Source organism: Notolepis coatsorum (genome assembly GCF_963971535.1).
Source record: "Notolepis coatsorum genome assembly, chromosome: 8".
Lineage (NCBI taxonomy): Eukaryota > Metazoa > Chordata > Actinopteri > Aulopiformes > Paralepididae > Notolepis > Notolepis coatsorum.
Genome location: NC_140172.1, coordinates 8,908,118 through 8,930,717, shown reverse-complemented (window position 1 = coordinate 8,930,717; position 22,600 = coordinate 8,908,118). Strand labels below are relative to the sequence as shown.

Sequence of the window (22,600 nt, the reverse complement as noted above, 5' to 3'; positions counted from 1 at the left end):
ACACAGCAGAGAGCGTGGGGGCTGTGAACACTCAAGGGAAAAAGTGGTTTGTCAACCTACCACTGCAAAGAGGCCTCCAAAGGTGCCAGCTCAACTCGGGAGCCACATGCAATGTGATGAGCATCAAGAACAAGACAAGACTGGCACCTAGAACACCCTGTAGGCGCCGTAATGGAGGTCTCTTTATTATCATTCAGTATTCTATTTGTGTTGTATTATTAGTTGTACTCTCACTTTAGGTGGTGGGCGTGCTCACGGGGGTGTGGTGCTAATGGGAGTGTTTTTATGGAATTTCATTCACCTTTTCACGTCTGACAGTTCACGGTGGTTGACAGTTCACGGTGGTTGACAGTTCACTGAGGTTGACAGTTCACGGAGAGAGGGGGTGAGAGTTAGGAGAGCATATTTTCTTTTGACCGCAAATCGCAATATTGAAAGCATGCAAGAGCGCAATATTGAAGAACGCAACCACACGCAAGATAGTTCTTAGAACGTGAGCGTGTTTGTCCATTGGGGACCGGTTGTGCCACACGCAATATTGAAAGCACACAAGCACGCAAGAACGCATCAGTATCAGTATATTAGTGTATGTTAAATAATGGTATTTTGTTTGTCTCATGAAGCGAAAGAATAAAAGCCTCAAAAGTATTTCCTGGACGTGGAACGGAGTTATTTCACGATGCGCGTCAATTGTTTGAACTCCTCCACTCAGCCCCTCGGCACTACCTGTCTATGACAGTCTCCTGCCGCAACACACCCCTTCAGAAGAGCTTCATCAAACTGAAACATTACAACAGTGAGTGGATGAGCTCGTTGGGGGTGTACAGCACACAATGTGTCATTAGCGGTAAGACGCACAGACTGGACTTTGAAGTCGTACATACTGGCCAGAGGCCCTTGCTTTCGGGGGAGACATGTGAGAGGCTTGGTCTGATACGCTTCACCATTCCTGAGGAGCTGAATAGAGTGGAGCACTGCAGGAAGGTGTCACTGACCAAAGAGTGTCTCGTCAGCATCTACCATGATGTGTTCACCAGCCCTGTTGAGTCTCTGCCCGGTGATATTCACTTTGAGCTGGACAGCACGGTGGCGCCGGTGCAGTGTGCTCCCAGGAACGTTTCAGTGGCCCTGAAGGCAGCTGTTAAAGCACAGCTGGATAAATATGAAGAGGATGGGCACTTGACCACAGTCACTCGACCCACGGACTGGATTAGCAATCTAGTCATAGTAAAAAAGCCAAACAAATTGAGACTATGTATAGACCCAAAGCCCCTTAACCGAGCTCTGAAACGGTCCCATTACCTGATGCCCACTTTGGATGACGTGCTGTATAAGCTGCCAAAGGCATGTATATTCACGCTGGTGGATGCACGGGATGCATTTTTACAGTGCCGTTTGGACGAAGAGAGCAGCCTGATGACAACGTTCTGGACACCGTGGGGTAGGAAACGTTGGCTGAAACTCCCTTTCGGTGTGTCAGTGGCTCCGGAGCTGTACCAAAGAAAGCAGCATGAGCTGCTGGCTAGCTTGACAGGGATTGAGCCCATAGCCGATGATATCCTCATAGTTGGCTGTGGGGACACCGAGGATGAGGCCAACCACGACCATGACACGAACCTCATCGCTCTGATGGACAGATGCAGAGAGGTAAAGCTGAGACTGGGCCTGAAAAAGCTGCAGTTTCGACTGAAGGAGGACCGCTTCCACGGCCACATACTGTCCGCAGAGGGCCTCAAGGTTGACCCTGACAAGGTCAGGGTGGTTCTGGACATGCCAAACCCCACAGACGCAAAAGGGGTCCAGCGATGTGTCGGGTTTGTGAACTACCTGTCGAGATTCATGCCATGCTTGTCAGCGATATGTGAGCCTCTGAGGAGACTGCTCGACAAAGATGTGATGTGGCACTGGCTGCCCAAACATGAGGCTGCCATGAAGGAAAAAATCTGCTGAAGCCTTATGCTTAGAAACCTTTAGTAGGTCAATATTATAATCTCCACAAATAATAAATGTCTTATTTCTGTTTACCCTACTCAACAAATCATCCAATGTATCTGTAAATGTTTCTATATTTGACCCAGGTCTCCTATATATACAAGTACCAATTATATTGCTTATTTTTTCCATTTCGATTTCCACCGTTAAACATTCCATTATGTCATCAATAGCCATTGTCATATATCCAACTGGTTTACATTTAAAATCTCCATCCACAAAAAGTGCCACACCTCCTGCTTTCTTACTTGTTCTGTTTATATGATATAGTTCATACCCGTCAATGTGGAAATCAACACCCCTTTCATCCTCCAACCATGTCTCCGATAAGGCTATCAGCTTAAACTTGCCTTCTCTCGCTCTCGAGCTAATACAGCTGTCCCCCCGATTCTGACACTGGAAGGGACATGCCTTGACAAAGTAGCATCCTATAAATATCTGGGCATATGGATTGATGAAAAGATGGCCTTTGATGTTCATATTGGGAACCTACTGAGAAAACTTAGACCTAAACTGGGCTTTTTCTTCCGGTTAAAGAAATGTTTCCCGTCTGAAGCCAGGAAGAGAATTGTGCAGAGTTCCTTTCTGCCTGTATTAGACTATGGCGATGTAATCTATATGCATGCTCCTTCCTCCCTGCTTAAAAAGCTGGATTCTGCGTACCATACTGCCATACGTTTTGTAACGGGTGCAGGCTCTCGCACCCACCACTGCACTTTGTATCAGTCATTAGGATGGTCCTCTCTGTACCAAAGAAGACAATCACACATGTTGATTTTTATCCTTAAGTCATTGCTAGGTAAGCTGCCCTTATATATCTCCAGACTTCTGTCCTTTTATACTTGCTTTTTTAATACCAGACGAGCAGCAAATGGGATGCTGTTAAATGTTCCTTTGATGCAGTCAGAGCTTGGTAAAGCTGCATTCTCCCACTATGCTCCTGTAACGTTCCTAGGGCTGGCCCTGGCTGGGCCGGTTATGAAAGGAACAGTGAACATTTCCTCCCGCCTAACATTGGTCTCCTACCTCCTAGTGGTCAGCATCAGATGGGCCAGATGAGACAAGCCACCATTTTGTGTTTCTTTGTTATTGTTGATTTGATTGCTTCATGTTTGCTGTCCTTGCATTTTCCTTTCCTTGTGTAATGGTCTTCCCCTTGTCTGGTTGTGGTTTGTGATATTGCCTTTGTTATTGTTGTGTATTGATTTAGTCTAGTTTGTGGTTTATTGTTTCTGTATGTTTGGACTGGCCTCGCCAGGTGTTGTCACTTATAATTAGCATAGTATTTAAGTATGTTGTCTTCCTCTGTTCTGTGTGGCGACATACTTCCTGTTCCTCCCCGTTCCTGCCCTCGTCATGTTGCACTGTGTTGTCATTCTGAGTAAGTGTAGTGTTTTGTAGTGATGGCGAGATGAAGCTTCATGAAGCATCGAGGCTTTCCATCCAATTGTACCACACATGTGTCGAAGCTTCATGGTGCATTTGCTCTACTGTGCCATCAAGTGGACAATAAATGTAGAACAGGCAGAGTGATGATGATGCCAATAAACAAATAATGTGTCTGTTTATCTAACAGAATGATGGCAGGGACAGAGGAGAAAGTGCTTGTGTTACTACAACATTCTATAATTTAATATAGTGTGTTTTTCTAACAATGATGGCAGGGACAAGTGCTTGCTTCATTAATTTTTATTCAGAAAAAGCAACTCAAAATCGACATGCCATCCTGCATTTGGATCATACAGATGTGATCAGATTAGGCACAGCAATTTAGACATTACAGCAAGTTTATATGTAACGGAGATGATATCATATGGTCACCTTTTTTGCGTTGTGTTTAACTTTCTTCGATGCCCCGAGGGAGTTTAGAACCCGGGTCTGCCGTGACACGGGCGACAGGTGACAGCACAGACCGCTACACCAAGGTGAATTCACTCTTCATGACGTGTAAAGTGTGTCTTTTTAAGTGGAGTGAGTTTAACTCGCAGTACCGCTACTCGCCAGTCACTTCACAACGCTTGAAGTCCATCGTGACTGACAGTGCCTCGCGCTACCATCTGTTATATATATATATATATGTTGGGATTATTAGGATACACATTTATTTGTCTTTCCCAGTACTCCACGGGATTCTCCAACGCAAAGAAACTCGTAATGAATTCCTATGTCGACACTTGTGTTGCGGGGATGTTCCGGGGAACATAGGGATGATCCCGTGTTGGAGACGCGTTGCGCACCAACCCCGAAGCCATTTCCTGAATCAGTGGGGCTTCGGGGGCGGTACCCCCCGGAGTGGGGCTCCTCCATCCTTCTGCTTACTGGGTTCTGTTCTCCCCCTATTCGTAACATGCTCCCTTTTTATGGAATATGTTGCAAGTAAAACTTTGTCTACAGGCACTTCCTTCTGTGAATGCTTTTAAAGGTATGTTACGATTGGCCCTTTATGAAACATGTAACTGTTTTTACCTGATGCTATTGTTGATGTGATTATGCTCCTTGCCACTGCACAAATGACCCTCTGTATTTATATTTGAATTGTATGTTTTTTGTTTAATGCCCTGTTTTATGTTGAAACTTGTTGTGTGCTGTGTTGGTCAGGACTCCCTGGAAGAAGAGATCTTGTATCTCAATGGGACATTCCTGGATAAAAAAAAAGAAAAAAAAAAGTATTCAAATAATCATTAATCTTATCAAAGTTTTTGTAGAGGCTTCTACAGTTGAAATGTATTAACGAAAATGTGTTATCTAATACTATACATTCACTAAATTGTTCCTCAGTATAATAATTACAATTGGCTTCAATGGAATTAAACACATGTCTTTTTGGGTCGATATCGCATTCAAAGTCTTGTATTTTATCGTCACATAAATATTCGTCTGTTGATTCTGTCATATTTCATGGAATATATATATATATATATTCAACTGCTTTGCATTTCAAATCACCGTCGACAAACACAGCTGCATTGTTGTTAAATTGTTCCTCGGTGTAGTATTCACAGTTTGGATTGATTGCATTACATAGATGATTTTCTGGGTCAACATCATATTCAAAATCATGTAATTTGTGTTCTGTGTATTCAGCTTTTGAGAGCGATTGGTACTCATCTCTATCGGTGTGCAGTCCCACTCGGTCATGTCCTTGTTCTTCTGTCATGATGGGTTAGTCATCTGAATGGCTCCAGATCCTTCACCTCTCGAATTGTGACAACCCTGGCTTCTTCACGTGTCTTCCCGTTTAGCCGGATCATGATTTTACAATTCCTCGTCCATGTCGATTGGATCTTTTTCTCTTTTCGGAGGATGCGAGCCTGCCTTGCAATGTCCGCGTTCCTCCTGGTGAGATGCTCGTTAAGGTACACACCTGTCCCCTGCAGATTCCAATTTTCTCGTCTTTTTCATCAATTGATTTTGATCAATTGATTGTAAGTTGTCTCCAATATGTTGTCGTCAAATACCGTGATGCTTTTGAGAAATGCTGTGATGCTTTTGAGAAATACCGTGATGCTTTTGAGAAATACCGTGATGCTTTTGAGAAATACCGTGATGCTTTTGAGAAATACTGTGATGCTTTTGAGAAATACTGTGATGCTTTTGAGAAATACCGTGATGCCTTTGAGAAATACTGTGATGCTTTTGAGAAATACCGTGAGAAATACTGTGATGCTTTTGAGAAATACCGTGATGCTTTTGAGAAATGCTGTGATGCTTTTGAGAAATACTGTGATGCTTTTCTTTGGTCTGGGCTGTATTTATTTACAATATGACTCAGCCTGCTCTACAACTCAATAATAAACTTCCCTCTTACATCACATTGGAATGGAATCTTGGAACCTACGTATTCTCCACGTTCAAATGACTGGTACTGGTTGGTTCTTAGAGTTCCTCCAGTTTGCTCTGAACTGGGAAAATGGCTTTTTTCCTTTCATGCTTCCGACACCTGGAACGCCCTCCGACTGACTCTGAAGCTGAAGGTTCTTCCAACACCTGGAACGTCCTCCGACTGACTCTGAGGCTGAAGGTTCTTCCAACACCTGGAACGCCCTCCGACTGACTCTGAGGCTGAAGGCTCTTCCAACACCTGGAATGCCCTCCGACTGACTCTGAGGCTGAAGGTTCTTCCAACACCTGGAACGTCCTCCGACTGACTCTGAAGCTGAAGGTTCTTCCAACACCTGGAACGTCCTCCGACTGACTCTGAAGCTGAAGGTTCTTCCAACACCTGGAACGTCCTCCGACTGACTCTGAAGCTGAAGGTTCTTCCAACACCTGGAACGTCCTCCGACTGACTCTGAAGCTGAAGGTTCTTCCAACACCTGGAACGCCCTCCGACTGACTCTGAAGCTGAAGGTTCTTCCAACACCTGGAACGCCCTCCGACTGACTCTGAAGCTGAAGGTTCTTCCGACACCCGGAACGCCCTCCGACTGACTCTGAAGCTGAAGGTTCTTCCAACACCTGGAACGCCCTCCGACTGACTCTGAAGCTGAAGGTTCTTCCAACACCTGGAACGCCCTCCGACTGACTCTGAAGCTGAAGGTTCTTCCAACACCTGGAACGCCCTCCGACTGACTCTGAAGCTGAATGTTCTTCCAACACCTGGAACGCCCTCCGACTGACTCTGAAGCTGAAGGTTCTTCCTTCTCTTGCTGCATTTAAAAGTAGGATCTCCGACCACTGTGTGTCGACATGTAACTGTCTTAGCTGATTTTGTATTGTTTGTTCTTTTTTATTGTGTGTTTTGTAAGCTTGTTGTCGCTGTAAATGAGGGAAACTTCAGTCTCTTAAAAGGTGAAATAAAGGTTTGAAATGCAATGAAATAATAAGACATCTTTAATTTGATATATCTAGGGCGGTCGGGTGGCGTAGCGGAGATTGCGCTCGTCACCAATGCAAGAGGCTGCGGTCTCAACTCCCGGAGTCAGCATTGCCCTGCGGCTTGGGCCGATCGTCATACTAACTCGCTTGGCTGAGTTAGGGGGAGGGAAGTCGAGGATGGTAATCTGGCGTTGTGGACAGCGACGCCTACAGATCAGGTCTGGGCGCCTGCTCAGCGAAAGGCAGGAAATGGTGAAGGCAGCGTGACCTCCCACGCGTTACGCTTCACCAATGAAAGTCCTCGCTGCCAGGTGAGAAGAGAGCCGCTGGCTGTCTCTGCATGTGTCGGAGGAAGCATGTGGTGGACTTCAGGGTTCCATTGTACCGACCAGTAGGAGAACATGCGCACAACAACCAGGTAGGGGAGGGGGGGAATTGGCATAACGACTAAATTGGGATGGGGAGAAAAATAGAAAAATCAGGCGAAAAAAAAGAGAGGATTAAAAAAAAGAATAATAATTTGATATATCGGTGACAGTACAGTCGTTTTCTGTTTTCACTACATAGAGCCAGATCTTGTCTGTCATTGTTCTTGCTGTTGCAGTTGCATTAGTGATGTGTTATTGTTAGGGATGTCCGATATTATCGGCCGACCGATATTATCGGCCGATATCGGCAGTAAAATGTGATATCGGAAAATATCGGTATCAAATTTTTCTTTTTTTTTTTTTTTTTTTTTTAACATTTATTTAACCTTTATTTACCCAGGCAAGCAAGTAAGAACCAATTCTTATTTTATTTATTGTCAAAAGTATGCATGTTGGTTTAATTCAACAACAAGAGATATGTAATGTTAATTTTTACTTTTTTAATTATCATATTTTGCACAGATAATGCTTACATTTAGAAAGCCTTTTGAATGCATCCAGTGAAATTATTAATTACCTGAAATTATTCAGTTTTTTTGGGGGGAAACCCTGCATATATCGGTATCGGTTGATATCGGTATCGAAATTAAGAGTTGGACAATATCGGAATATCGGTATCGGTAAAAAAGCCAATATCGAGCATCCCTAGTTATTGTCATTATGTCCTGTCATTTCAAGTTTCAAGTTTCTTTAATAGTTGTCATACAGAAGTACAGAATACTTTCATACAAAATGCTTCTTACTGTTACGCTCCAGAGACTGTGCTAGACAAGATAGTATCAAATAACATAGTATAGCATGTAATTTAGAAGAAGAAAATGAGGTCACAGTGTTCGGTATAGACATATGTACAATGTTCTGAGTTACCATATAATATACAATACTATGCAGTGTACTAATGTACAGTACTATATAGTGCAAAGCAGAAATGGGTACAGTGTTGTATTTTGTGTATAAACCCAAGAAGAACAGCTACTGCTTCTGCTGTAACTAATGGGACTCCTAATAAATGAAATGAAAACCGCACGTTCATAGAGACACCGGTAAAACCATGCGACAGATTAGAGAAACACCAGATGGTATACAAACTTTATTTATTGCAATTAATTAAAAGATAGAATACAATTCTGATGCAAAAGAAAATTACAAAAGATGAGATTGTACTTGCTGATGCAGTTAATACTGATAATGTGTTGGGAAGTGTAAAGTACATATGGAATTATGAATATTCAACCCCAGACATCAGCTGACCCCAGGGTCCATACTCTGTCTCACTATTCACTTGCATACATTTTTAGATGATCTAAAAGTATACAAATCCTACTTCTTAGGAGAAAGAAAAAAGTGACTAAGAATGGAAGAACAGCATTCATGGCCTGGAAATAGGGATGTGTGCATAACGGTTATTTTGAGGTTATTTTTTATTTATTTTTTGCAACATGGTTCCAAGTGGTCTCTCTCTCTCTCTCTCTCTCTCTCTCTCTCTCTCTCTCTGTTAGCTAACTACAAAAATAGTTAGTAGTAGCAACACTTACACTAAAACTGACAAACTCATGTCCACAGTACACAGATATTTACAAATGATATAATTTTCACCCCTACATTTTCTAAAAGATGTCACCTGTCACCAACAACGCAAAAACACACGTATGAACTGACCTGACGGCCGGCTGTGGGGGGGGGGGGGGGGGGGGGGGTGGTGACTGCAGAGAACATACCATATGTAAACGTGTATCATACGTGTGGATCTGGTGCTGACTGCAGAGAACATACCATATGTAAACGTGTATCATACGTGTGGATCTGGTGCTGACTGCAGAGAACATACCATATGTAAACGTGTATCATACGTGTGGATCTGGTGCTGACTGCAGAGAACATACCATATGTAAACGTGTATCATACGTGTGGAACTGATGCTGACTGCAGAGAACATACCATATGTAAACGTGTATCATACGTGTGGATCTGGTGCTGACTGCAGAGAACATACCATATGTAAACGTGTATCATACGTGTGGATCTGGTGCTGACTGCAGAGAACATACCATATGTAAACGTGTATCATACGTGTGGATCTGGTGCTGACTGCAGAGAACATACCATATGTAAACGTGTATCATACGTGTGGATCTGGTGCTGACTGCAGAGAACATACCATATGTAAACGTGTATCATACGTGTGGACACAGGGACATTGGTCAGGATGTTACCGTTTTCCAAAAGCTCAGTTTTAAGTATTTGTTTGCCGGCCACACGTACAGGTATACAGTTGTTTTCTAAAACTAAACCTAAAAAAAATACCTGTATACTTGTATAGACAAGGAGTTGCTCCATTCCTCCTGACCTCTCTCTCTCTCTCTCTCTCTCTCTCTCTCTCTCTCTAGACCAGGAAATGGTCTAGACCTCGCTCACTCACTCATTACTATGTCATGTGTTCCCTTTATTTAAAATCTTTACACATACAGTATGTAATATATACAGTATATGAATACAAACAAATATGTAGGCAAAGAAAAAAGAAGCCAATTAACCATTTAACCATTAAGAATATTTGGTTGACCGGTGTCCCTGCACATCCCTATTTGGAAACAAACCGGGATTACACGCAGCTATAGCTCAAGCTAGTTCACACACCAGATATCTTGACACGCATGACCCCGGATACAGGGGGGGGGGGGGGGAAGTCATCATCACGGCCCGTGTCGTGTCGTTTTCTATTAGATGCCTATACGTTTTACAATATAGCTTTGCGAAATCAAAGTGAATGAATGGAAAAGCAAAAACAAAGCCTGAGTGTTGCGGGTGACGGAGTCAATGTGAAGCAATGGGAGCTCACAGGTCAGATCCATTGACATCCTCATGGTGGTGTTACAGGTGACACTTTAGAGGAGGCACAATGATTAATAAGTACCTATATGAACTAATGAGGAACTTACATGTTAACAAACTGTTTATCAAACCACCAGTTACTCAACTCTCAGACGTCTCAGTGCACCTTCCAGAATGGCTTCTACTTCACTTCGCAACGCAAGAACTGTCCGCTGGACTCTCAAACCCACTTACCTCTAATAAGAAAAAATCAACTATTACTAAATAACTTAAATAATATTTGTTCCTACATTTTCTTAACATTTAGCCTAGTTCCTCGTTAGTTCTTATAGGTTCATTATCTGTGTGGCACTATACCCTTTTACCAGTCATTCTAAAAAAGGCTTTTTCATTCTTAGAGAATTCTTCCACTGGGTTTCCAAAGCCGTTGTGACTACAGCACTCCCGCAGGCCTACTGTAGGTAGATTCCGAATACACTGATTGATCACATCGATGGATCAGAGTCCATGCAGTTAGTAGTAATGACTATAAGGTATATATGGCGAGGTCTCCTTCAGCTCGTGGTAGCCCAGCTGGTTTGGCTCTGCGGAGAGACAGAGAGGGCAGTTAGGACCGTGGGTGGCCTTTAAGAAAATCAGGTCTACACCACGACGACAAAGGAACGACAACGTTTCCTCGACAACAATGCAGATTCTATTTGGACCAAAGCAGGTGAATTTGTGAGAAGTAAACGTTTGTAGCGCTGGTCCCCAGGTCAACCGGAGTCGTTCACTTCTGCATCAGTGACTACACATCGGTGATATAGGAACCTTGGTTAGGACTGGGAAGCACCACAGAGTTTGCAGATACCCATTTTTTCTCAAAAGACTCTTTTAGAAATACAGGTCATTTTCAAAAATGCAAGACAGTTGAGAAAAAGAATTGTGAACAACAAGCAATGGCTAATATATAATAAAGTGTTTTGTTTAAAGACATTCTATTATTTTTAAAGCACATTTTCTAACCGGATCAAACTGTTCATCAGGTTCATTCGGATATGACCTTATTTTACATTCAGTTGGAATTGAATGCCTATTTCACTGAGAACACCTTACAAAAGGACCAACATTTACTTTTTCCCAATTCCAGATCCCCCCCCACTGTGGTCGGCACGAGAAGCATCACGTGATAATCTTCTGCACGTCCCAGATAATGAAGGTGAAAACGGCCACTAGCAGAATGCGTTTGAGAGTGTAGATAAAAGTTACGGTACCCAGGCTCACACTCTCCTCCACCAGCGGCCTCTGTTCACTGCAGTTGACCACTCTGCCCTGCGCCGCTCCCAGGATGGTCATGATGTCCACCAGGTTGAGCCTCCCCTCGTCCCGGGCCTCCTCCACCTCCTCCTTCAGCTCCAGCGCCGCCTCCTCGCGCTCCTCCAGCTCCTCCTGGGTCAGGATGGCGCCCACGCCGCCCTGCCCGCCGCCGACGCCGCCCACCTGCGGCGAAGGCAGCGAGCACAGGGCCCTCACCCGGCCGAAGGACTTGAGGTGGATCACGTTGGCGCGGAGGAAGAGCAGCAGCACGTTGAGGTCGTTCAGCGGACAGCCCAGCTTGCGGTCCCGGATGAGGCCCAGCGCGGGCAGCACCTCGTACACGGACAGGAAGGTGGTGTCCCAGACGAAGAGGCGCACCAGGCTGAAGAGGACGATGGGCGCGAGCAGGACGTAGATGGCGCCGTTGGCCACGCTGATCACCTGGAAGACCAGCTGGCCCGTCATCTTGCACTGGACCAGCTCGGGGATCCAGCTCTGGTCGCGCAGCACGCCGGTGCGCACGAAGCAGCTGAACTCGTCCTGCAGGAAGGCGGAGAGGTGGAAGTAGGCCAGGTAGAGGCAGGCGGCCGTCATGAAGGTGAGCAGCAGGAAGCCGCGCAGGAACAGCATGCTGACCAGGAAGTAGGAGCGATGCTTGCACTGCATGTAGCGCTCCAGCAGGGGGTACTCAAAGTAACGCTTCTTCTTAGCTCTGCAACGCAGGGAAAACAACGGGAAGTTCAGTTCAGTTCATATTCTGTGAAAAGTACGGATGTTGTTGTAAGGTGTCGTTTGATGTTTGATGACGTTAACTTGTTAGCAGAGAGATGGCTAAGCTTAGCAGCACCCACACGCCTGTTGAAAAATCAAATTAAACCGTTTGTTACGTCAAGTACAAACAAGGAGTGTCTCTCAGTGACCAAACATGGCACTGCAACCAAATAATAACAACATATAGTAGGCTGTTTTTTGTGACTGTCACAATGCCCAGGTGCGCTTTCGTGGATTAAAAACCCTTTGTGAGAATGTCGGGCTAAAACATTAGCGGCTGGAGTAGCTAGCGAGTTTGTCAACCTTTTCTTGGCAATAAAGACCTTTCTGATTTCTACGACTGAAAAGACACCTTCGGAGATTCAAGGTGTTTGATCGACAACCGCGGAGTGATTTGACACGTTTATCTTAAATCGGCAAATACAAAACATCGACGGCTCTCGCCACGAGGGCGCGACACGACGTCGCCCTCTCCCGGCCGCCACGCTCTCACCTCCGCAGCTCCGCCTGGAAGGTGAGCGGGTTCTCCGTGGTCTGGCGCATGTCCAGGATGTTCTGGGCCATGCGGACCGAGCGGTTGTACGACTTGTCCAGCTCGTCAATGATGAAGAGCAGGTCGGACGCCAGCGTGGGCATCACCAGCTGGCGCCAGATGAGGGCGGGCAGGTACATCAGCATGGCCATGGCCAGCAGGGAGTACGGGAACATCTGGAGGGTGGCAGAGAGAGAGAGGGGGGGGGGGGAGAGAGAGAGAGGGGGAGAGAGGGGGGAGGGAGGGGGGAGAGAGAGAGAGGGAGAGGGGGGAGGGAGTGAGAGAGAGAGAGAGGGAGAGGGGGGGGAGAGAGATAGAGAGGGAGAGGGGGGGAGAGAGAGAGAGAGGGGGAGAGAGAGATGGAGAGGGGGGGGGGAGAGAGAGGGAGAGGGGGGAAGAGAGAGAGAGAGAGAGGGGGAGAGAGAGAGGGAGATGGGAGGGAGAGAGAGAGAGAGAGGGAGAGAGGGGGGAGATAGAGAGAGAGGGGGGGAGAGAGGGGGGGAGAGAGAGAGAGAGAGAGAGAGAGAGGGGAGAGAGAGAGAGGGAGGAAGAGAGGGGGAGGGGAGAGGGAGAGAGAGAGAGGGGGAGAGAGGGGAGAGGGAGATTTTTGATTTTTTAAAGTACTTTATTTTGTACTGTATGAAAAAATCGTTACAACAAGCCTTTAAAAGACTTTACATCTGCAAGATAAAAAAAAAAAAAAAAAAAATAGAACTTCACATATTCATAATGTTGTTAAAAACCAATTCACCATCAAATACATCACAAATCACATTTCCATAACACCATTCCTGAGCAAAAGCCTCCAAATTTCCCATAGCTTTATAAAACCTGAACTCCAGCCAGACTCTAGCCTTCACATAACTGCACCACACTAACACTGCATCCTGGTCCGGTTTATCTTCCACTCTGTTCCTCCTGTTTACATAGACTGCAAGCTTAGCTTCCCCCACCAGAAAATTAAGCAGTTGCCATTTTTTCTTATTTTCTTTTTTATATCCTGCTCCAAAAATATAACCAATAACAGAAAAGGTTTCACCAAAATGCCTAAAAACGTTGGTGAGCAGCTCAAATAGCCCTAAAAGCCTGTTACACTCTAAAAATGCATGAAAAACAGTCTCAGTCAACCCACAGAAAGGACATTTATTATCCACCTCTGGGTTGATGATGGAAACAAAAGCGTTCACTGCCACAGCACCATGCAGAATCCTCCACTGAAGGTCTGCCGTTTTTTTTTTTTAAAGGAGGTTTATATAAAACCCTCCACACAGGTTGAGTGTCATTACCTGCACACAGCCTGCTCCTCCATACAGTGTCCACTGTTATTTAGCCATTTCTTATTAATTACTTTGACACAGTTTCTGTACCATGATTTCCTATCCATTTTGTATAATGCTGAATCCTTTACAGAAAGTAGAGGACCAGACATTTCTCCCAGTACAGGGCTCAGGTAGACATTTGGAAACTCATCCTGTTTGTCCGGTTTTAATGCTCCACTGCTGTATAAGCTAAGCATGCCCAGCTCCTCGACAGTCAACCTCTGTCTCCGGAGATCCAGCACCCTGGTTGCATAGTGCTGCGACCTCAGGCCCAATAACGAACACACAGCCTGAGCATCCTTTAACTCTGGTCCTGCTATGTCTGCCAGCTGTCTCAGGCGTACCACTTCGGCAGCACACAGCAGTCCAGTCAGCCCAGGGCTTGCACAGTCGCTTATGTCCATTATTGCACCGTGAACAAGAGGCTCCTCCAGTAACCAGTGCAACGATTTAGTAGAAGTAGTTCTTATACACTTGAAAAGTGTCCAACATTTAAAAAAAAACTGATAAAAAGGAGGAAGTGCATTTAACCTTAAAGTCGTCGGGTCTGTTAAAAACAAAGATACATCAAGACCAAGACTATTTACTTGTCGAAGAATAAAAGAGGCAACTTCTCTCCAAACTAAAACTCTTGGTCCTAACGGATATCGCTGTATGAACTGTAGCCTCAAAGTCGCTGTCCTACTCGCTAAATGAATCAGGCCTTGCCCTCCCTCTTCTCTGGGCAAATACAGAACACTCTGAGGAACCCAGTGCAGGCGATCCCAAAAGAGATCAACCATCTTTGCCTGCAACCGCACCAACATGCCAGAAGGAGGCTCCACACATGCCAGCTTATGCCACAAGGTAGAAGCCACAAGGTTATTTATTATCTGCCTCTATAGGAAATCTGAGGCAACAGCCATCTCCACTTAAACAGCCTTCCTTCTACTTTCTCCACCACATTCTCCCAATTTTTCTGTACAATCGTGTCATTTCCAAGGTATAGTCCCAAATATTTAAAACCATCCTTTTTCCAGATCATGTTTTGAGGTAACACAGATAATCTACTATGCCAGTTACCCACAGCTAACGCCTCACTCTTCCTCCAATTTATTTTGGCAGAGGACACAGCCCTAAAACTGTCAGCAATTCTTTCCAATATATTTACATCATTTTGGTTTTTTACAAATACAACTACATCATCAGCATAAGCTGACAAAACAATGTTATCTTGGAAACCAGGTATAGCTAAACCCCTCATCTCATTTCTCAATGTTTGTAACATGGGTTCCAGTGAAATTGCATATAACATGCCAGAGAGAGCGCAGCCTTGCCTAATGCCCCTCTGTACCTCAAAAGGAGCACATAGAGAACCATTGAATTTTAACACACTCTCAATGTTCTGATACAAAACTTTCACCATAGCAATGAGACCATCGCTGAACCCAAAACTCTTCATAACACTCCAGAGATAATTGTGCTCAACGCAGTCAAATGCTTTCTCCTGATCAATTGAAATAAGAGCAGTATTCAAGCCCAATGAATCAGAGACACCCAAAACATCACGAATTAAATATACATTATCCAATATTGACCTGCCAGGTACACAATACGTCTGATCACGATGTATGATCTGATCCATCACTTCTCTCAGATGGTTTGCTAAGGTCTTTGACAAAATCTTATATTCGCTGCATAAAATTGACACAGGCTTCCAATTCCTTATGTCCTGCAAAGTCCCCTTTTTTGGCAGTAAGGTTATCACTGCCCTGCGACAGTAAAGCGGCAACGCACCCTCAGCCAGACTTGCATTGAATACCTCGAGAAGATCATCTTTCACAATGTCCCAAAGGCTTTGTAAAACTCCACCGTCAAACCGTCAATACCAGGGGCTTTCCCGCCACCCATGCTCTGTAAGGCAGAATAGAGCTCTGACGAGTCCAAAGGTCTCTCCAGCAGCACATTCGACTCCCGTGATACTGTGGGCAATCCTTCACAAAAGGACTGTAGAAGGACATCATTGTCAGTGTACTCACTGCTATACAAAGCAGAATAAAACTCAACGGCCCGTCTCCGGATCTGACTGGCATCAGTGATGTACTGCCCCGTCTCTGACAGAAGAGAGTGAATGAATTTATTCTGTCCATTCTTCTTTTCCAGACCGAAGAAGTAACTGGAAGGCACATCCATAGCATTAACATTCATACATCTAGACCTTAACAAAGCTCCTTGAGCCTTCACACCTAGCAGGTCAGCTAAAGCCATTTTTTAAGCATTTGAATTTCTATTTTGCCACAGTCCCACCACTGCCTAAGAGAACAGAACTCCTTCTTCCTACTCCTAAACAGGACCCAAAAAAAACTAAAAACATCTCTAAAATCCTTTTCATGGAGCAAAGCTGAATTTAGAAGGAGCATAAATATTCAATAAAACCACATTAAATGTTTCAAACTGTGCTTTCACTACAATGAACCTACCCTCTACAACATGTTCTACAGTATAGGAAGCAGGAATAAAACGTTTTGAGAATAAAAAACCAACTCCACTACTAATTGTAGTATTATGACTCAACACTAGATCCCCTTCCCATTCCTTCCTCCATTCCACCTCATTTACTTTATCACTGTGTGTCTCCTGCATAAAAAGAACATCAATGTGTTTTAACTTGACCAGTTCAAACAGCGTTGCACGTTTTCTCACATCTCTTGCCCCATTCAAGTTCAAAGTTCCAACCTTAAAATGTTCCATGGAGAGAAGAGGAGTGACTAAAACGCACAAAAACAATAAATTAAAAGTTGCCACTTGTTTTTCTTTCATGAATTTGTTTTCTGACCTTTGGCAGTAATTTCCTTAGTCTATACACCTCCTGCTTAGTAAAGCTGTTATTTCCCATGTGAAATCTGACAGACGTATAGAAAGCCTCTGTATCAGGAATATGTTCCTCTATTTTCAAGCCCCGAACATTCTTTGTTTCCTGTAGCAAAGTTTTGATGGTTTTGACTGACAGTGATCTTCTGTTTTGTGACTTCCTTAACTCAGATATGTCACTACCATCTGACTCATACTCCTCACTATCACTCTGGTCTGACTGTGAAGTCATTCCTTTGCGTTTATGAGGTGCTGATTGTGAAACAGCCTCATCTTCCATTTCCACCTCATTTGTCTGTTCACTTACTTCTGCACTGTTGTCACACAAACCACTGCTACTCTCCTGTGTTTTCCCCCCAGACACAGCAGCACTGTATGTTTGTTTCTCACAGGCCCCTTCTACCTGCAGCTCACCTGTAGTCCTGTCTGTCTGTTTCTCACATGCCCCTTCTAGCTGCAGTTCTCCTGTAGCCCTGTCTGTCTGTTTCACACAGGCCCCTTCTACCTGCAGCTCACCTGTAGTACTGTCTGTCTGTTTCTCACAGGCCCCTTCTTCCTGTAGCTCACCTTTAGCACTGTCTGTCTCAGCTGGATTATCCCTGGCCACTTCTGTCTGTAGCTCACCTGTAGCACTGTCCGCAGCAGCTGGTTTATCCCTTGCCACTTCTGTCTGTAGCTCACCTGTAGCACTGTCTACAGCAGCTTGTTTATCCCTGGCCACTTCTGTCTGTAGCTTACCTGTAGCACTTTCTGCAGCAGCTGGTTTAACCCTGGCCACTTCTTCCTGTAGCTCACCTGCAGCACTGTCTGTCTCAGCTGGTTTATCCCTGGCCACTTCTGTTTGTAGCTCAACTGCAGCCCTGTCTGTAGCAGCTGGTTTTTCCCTGGCCACTCCTGGCTGTTCCTCACCACTAATATCTAAAACCACAGTCTCATTATTTGACGCTTCTTTACCAGACTCTCCTTGTCCACTAGTTCCCTCTCCAGGGTCTGCATGCGCCTCTTGAGCCTGCTTCTTAGGACATTTAATTACATGCCGCCCCCCCCCCCACATCCAAAGCACTTCATGGTCTCTGATGATGCATACAATACATAATCAAAATCTTCCACTTTAACATGGAATCTCATGTTGAACTCATCATTCCTGTTATTCAGAATCATATACAAAAACCGTCTGTGAGAAACAACATGCTTCAGCAAAGGTGATTTGCAGCCTGTAAGCACCTTCTTAATGGGGGAGACTATCTTTCCGTGTCTGGACAGCTCTCTTATCAGAAACTCATCAGAGATGAATGGTGGTACATTAGACAACGTGATTTTAGTTGACGGTTGCGCAAGTGGCAACACGGGAACGTGCAGGTCCCAAACAACAATACCGCGGACGATTGCCTCATTAACTTTCTCAACTCGGTCTAAAAAGATAACCACAGCGCTATTCATTTTCCCTGCAGATTTAATACTGTTGTAACCAACAACTTTACCTACCGCTAAACTAACCTCTTCAACTGAGCAGGGAAACACAGTGCCAATTTTGATACCGTGTCTCCTGCTCAGTTTGTTCAACTCAGCCATGCTGCGCGCCTGCTATACTACCGACCAGCCAAGACGCCGGTCGACAGAGACAAACGGACTGAGAACAAAACTCTAACTCCGTTTAACACAACAACACACACTAAAACAGCAACCTAACAATAAATAAGTAACACTCTAATTCACAACTTAACAAACAACATATAAATAGAAAAGTTAGAAAACTCACTCACACCGCAAACTCACTCCGACTCCAACCACTCGCTCCAACTCCAAACACACGCATGCGCACAGAGAGAGAGAGAGAGAGAGAGAGGGAGAGGGAGAGGGAGAGAGAGAGAGAGAGAGAGAGAGAGAGGGGGGGGGGGGAGAGAGAGAGAGAGGGGGGGAGAGAGAGGGAGAGAGAGACAGAGAGAGAGAGAGATAGAGAGAGGGAGAGGGAGAGAGAGGGAGAGAGAGAGAGAGAGAGAGAGAGAGAGAGAGAGAGAGAGAGAGAGAGAGAGAGAGAGAGAGAGAGAGAGAGAGAGAGGGGGGGGTAAATACTAGAGCTGTGAATCTTCACTGGCCTCACGATTCGATCCGATTACGATTCTACGATGCATCTCGATAATATATTACATCCTAAATTGTATAATCTATCTTACTGCACATGACTACTTTTTCATCAATTACTACAAGCAGTCAGATCAATTAACTTTTATTTAGAAAGTTCTTAAATCATTATGTCAAAATAAATGTCTTTACTAGTGTTGCATGATACAGATACCCAGCTGTTATAAAAGGTTAAATACTCTTTTTATTAGTATCAGTATTAGTATTAATACTTTTAGAATAGCCTGATGCTGTCTTTTCTATGCATTGAGTGGATGCATGACCAGAGCACTAGCTAATATAATAATAATAATAATAATAATAATAATAATAATAATAATAATAATAATAATAATAATAATAATAATAATAATAATAATAATAATAATAATAATATATTTGATTTGTAGGGCGCTTCATAGTCCGCATCTCAATGCATCTTAGAATCGAGAAATGTCCACACCCCTAGTAAATACAGGAAGAAAAGTTGGATTCAACAGTTGAAAGGCATTTTCCCAGATGCATTCACAACAGCCATTGTAAAACCCTTAGAAAACTAGACCAAGGCGGCTGAGTAGCACAGCAGACTAAGCGCCTGCCTACCACCGCAGAGACACTGGTATCGAATCCAGCTGCCAGTGGTACCTCCGGCTTGGTCGGTCGTCCATACTAACCAATTGGCAGTGTTAGCGGGTGGGAAGCCGGCGGGGTGTCTATCCTGGTCGTTGTAAACAGCGACTCCTACAGGTCGGTCGGGGCGCCTGCTCAGCGAGGGAGGGAACTGGGGGAAGTAGTGTGAGCCTCCCACGCGTTACGCTCCCCCAGTGAGAGTCCGCGCTGGCAGGTGAAAAGAAGCGGCTGGCTGACTCCACATGTATCGGAGGGGACATGCGATAGTATCTATCAACCCTCCCTAGACCGGCAAGTGGGGGGCAAATGCGCGCAACGACCAGGAAGGGGAGGGGGGAATTGGCATATGACTAAAATTGTGATGGGAGAAAAATACAGTAAAAGGAGGAGAAAAAGTAGATACAAAAAAAAAAAAAAAAAACTAGACCTACTATAGGCCGATATCCAACCTCCCATTCATCAGCAAGATACTTTAAAAAATCGTCTCAATACAAATAAACTCCTTTCTCAAAGAAAACAACATCATGGAGGAATTTCAATTAGGCTTCAGAACACACCATAGCACTGGAACTGCTCTTACTAAAATAATTAGTGACCTCAGAATAAACTCAGATGAAAATAAAGTCTCAATTCTCAAAAGCTCAAAAACAGACCCTACCCTGGTAAATAAAGGTTATAAACAGAACCTACTCTGATAAATAAAGGTTACAAACAGAACCTACTCTGGTAAATAAAGGTTATAAACAGAACCTACTCTGATAAATAAAGGTTACAAACAGAACCTATTCTGGTAAATAAAGGTTATAAACCCATCCTGGTTAAATAAAGGTTATAAACAGAACCTACTCTGGTAAATAAAGGTTATAAACAGAACATACCCTGGTAAATAAAGGTTACAAACAGAACCTACTCTGGTAAATAAAGGTTATAAACAGAACCTACTCTGGTAAATAAAGGTTATAAACAGAACCTACTCTGATAAATAAAGGTTACAAACAGAACCTACTCTGGTAAATAAAGGTTATAAACAGAACCTATCCTGGTAAATAAAGGTTATAAACAGAACCTACTCTGATAAATAAAGGTTATAAACAGAACCTATCCTGGTAAATACAGGTTATAAACAGAACCTACCCTGGTAAATAAAGGTTATAAACAGAACCTACCCTGATAAATAAAGGTTATAAACAGAACCTACCCTGGTAAATAAAGGTTATAAACAGAACCTACCCTGGTAAATAAAGGTTACAGAACCTACCCTGGTAAATAAAGGTTATAAACAGAACCTACCCTGGTAAATAAAGGTTACAAACAGAACCTAGATAGATAGATAGATAGATAGATAGATAGATAGATAGATAGATAGATAGATAGATAGATAGATAGATAGATAGATAGATAGATAGATAGATAGATAGATAGATAGATAGATAGATAGATAGATAGATAGATAGATAGATAGATAGATAGATACTTTATTAATCCCCTTGGGGAAATTCAGGGTATCTCGCAGCTCACATAGTATACAGACATTGACCATTCCCATACAGTAGTTACACGTTATGTCTGCATCATGAATTAAAAATAAGTACATGATAAAATTCAATTAAATCATACCCATCAATATTAAAATTAAAATAGGAGCGTGATTAGATAAAAGCAGGTGTATAAAAACAGGTGTAAAAACAGATGTAAAAACAGGTGTAAAAACAGGTGTAAAAACAGGTGTAACTATAATACGCTGTTGTACAGTCTGATGGCTGTGGGGACAAAGGACCTCCTGTGCCGCTCAGTCCGTGAGTGCAGGGAGATGAGCCGTCCGCTGCGACTGCTGCTCTGCCCCACCAGGGTGTGGTGGAGAGGGTGGTTGGTATTGCCCATGATGGCCAGCAGCTTGCTCTGAGTGCGGCTCTCCACCACGGTCCCCAGTGGGTCCAGTCTCCTCCCTACCACTGAGCCAGCCTTCTTGACCAGCTTATCCAGCCGTCTGGTATCCCTGGCCGTGGTATTACCACCCCAACAGACAGCGGCGTAGAGGAGCACACTTGACACCACTGCCTGATACAGTTTTTCTCAATTGCTTTGGTGCATTTCTCTGATCAGAATTAAAGTTCTCATAACTGTTAGTTCAACCTCCACAACATTGTGTAATTTGTGCACATCATAGTAGCAGTTTCTCATTCCTCCGAACAAATTGCAAATGCTTTTGGACATGCATCAATTGCTTTCATACAATTCTCTGCTGTTTTATAACATTATCATTTGCTTAGGTCATGTCAGTCAAAATGAACTATACTTATGACTGCTGAATAGTCATTCCCTATAAAACTAATTTCATTGCTTGAGTCATTACATACTAATATGTTGAACTAGTTGTCAAAATCTGTCAAGCAAATTTGATACATTTCTTTATAATTTTTCCCCTGAATGGAGCTGGATGCCAGGGAATCGCTGCACACATTCATATATGTTGATGAGGCGGGTTTCAATCTGGCAAAAGGTAGAAGGCGTGGAAGGAATCGCATTGGACAGAGAGCATCCACTGATGTCCCAGGACAACAAGGAGGGAATATTACGATGTGTGCAGCCATCTCAGAAAACGGCGTCCTCACCCATATGCCCCGCATTGGTCCATACAACACACAACATCTGCTGACTTTTTTAGACACTCTTTACAGGGACATAATCCCTGAGAATGAGATGGTCTAAATGGCGACCATCTGACCAAGTACGTTGTTGTATGGGATAATGTGCGTTTTCACCGCGCAATTCTGGTCACACAGTGGTTTGCAGCACATGAAAGGATGCTGGTGGAATATCTTCCTCCCTACTCCCCATTCCTGAATCCAATAGCCAGACAGACAGGAACGTCTGGATGTGAATGAATGATTTACAGTACTGTGTATGTTGTATGTTCCAATTCAGTTCCAATATGTACTGCAATATTGTTTACAGTTGTGCACAGCTCTACCCAAAGGCCAAAGGGTGTTTCTTATGTTTGTTGTAAATTAG

At 43.9% G+C, this 22,600-nt stretch overlaps 1 protein-coding gene across 2 annotated transcripts in view; it reads right to left on the bottom strand.

The window, feature by feature from the left end:
- Positions 1–8,314: 8,314 nt before the first annotated feature.
- The window catches only part of LOC311232874 (pannexin-3-like), a 39,349-nt gene continuing 25,063 nt past the window's right edge, over positions 8,315–22,600 (bottom strand). Inside the window, exons 4-6 of one of the 2 annotated variants that reach the window (XM_084319705.1) lie at positions 12,630–12,844; positions 11,323–12,077; positions 8,315–10,653 (exon numbers count right to left, since the gene is read on the bottom strand). In XM_084319705.1, the coding sequence (XP_084175831.1) occupies positions 10,583–10,653; positions 11,323–12,077; positions 12,630–12,844 (1,041 nt within the window). In that variant the 3' untranslated portion in view covers positions 8,315–10,582. Of the gene's footprint in view, positions 10,654–10,676; positions 12,078–12,629; positions 12,845–22,600 lie in introns of those variants that run through there. The other variant, XM_084319704.1, reaches the window with a different exon arrangement.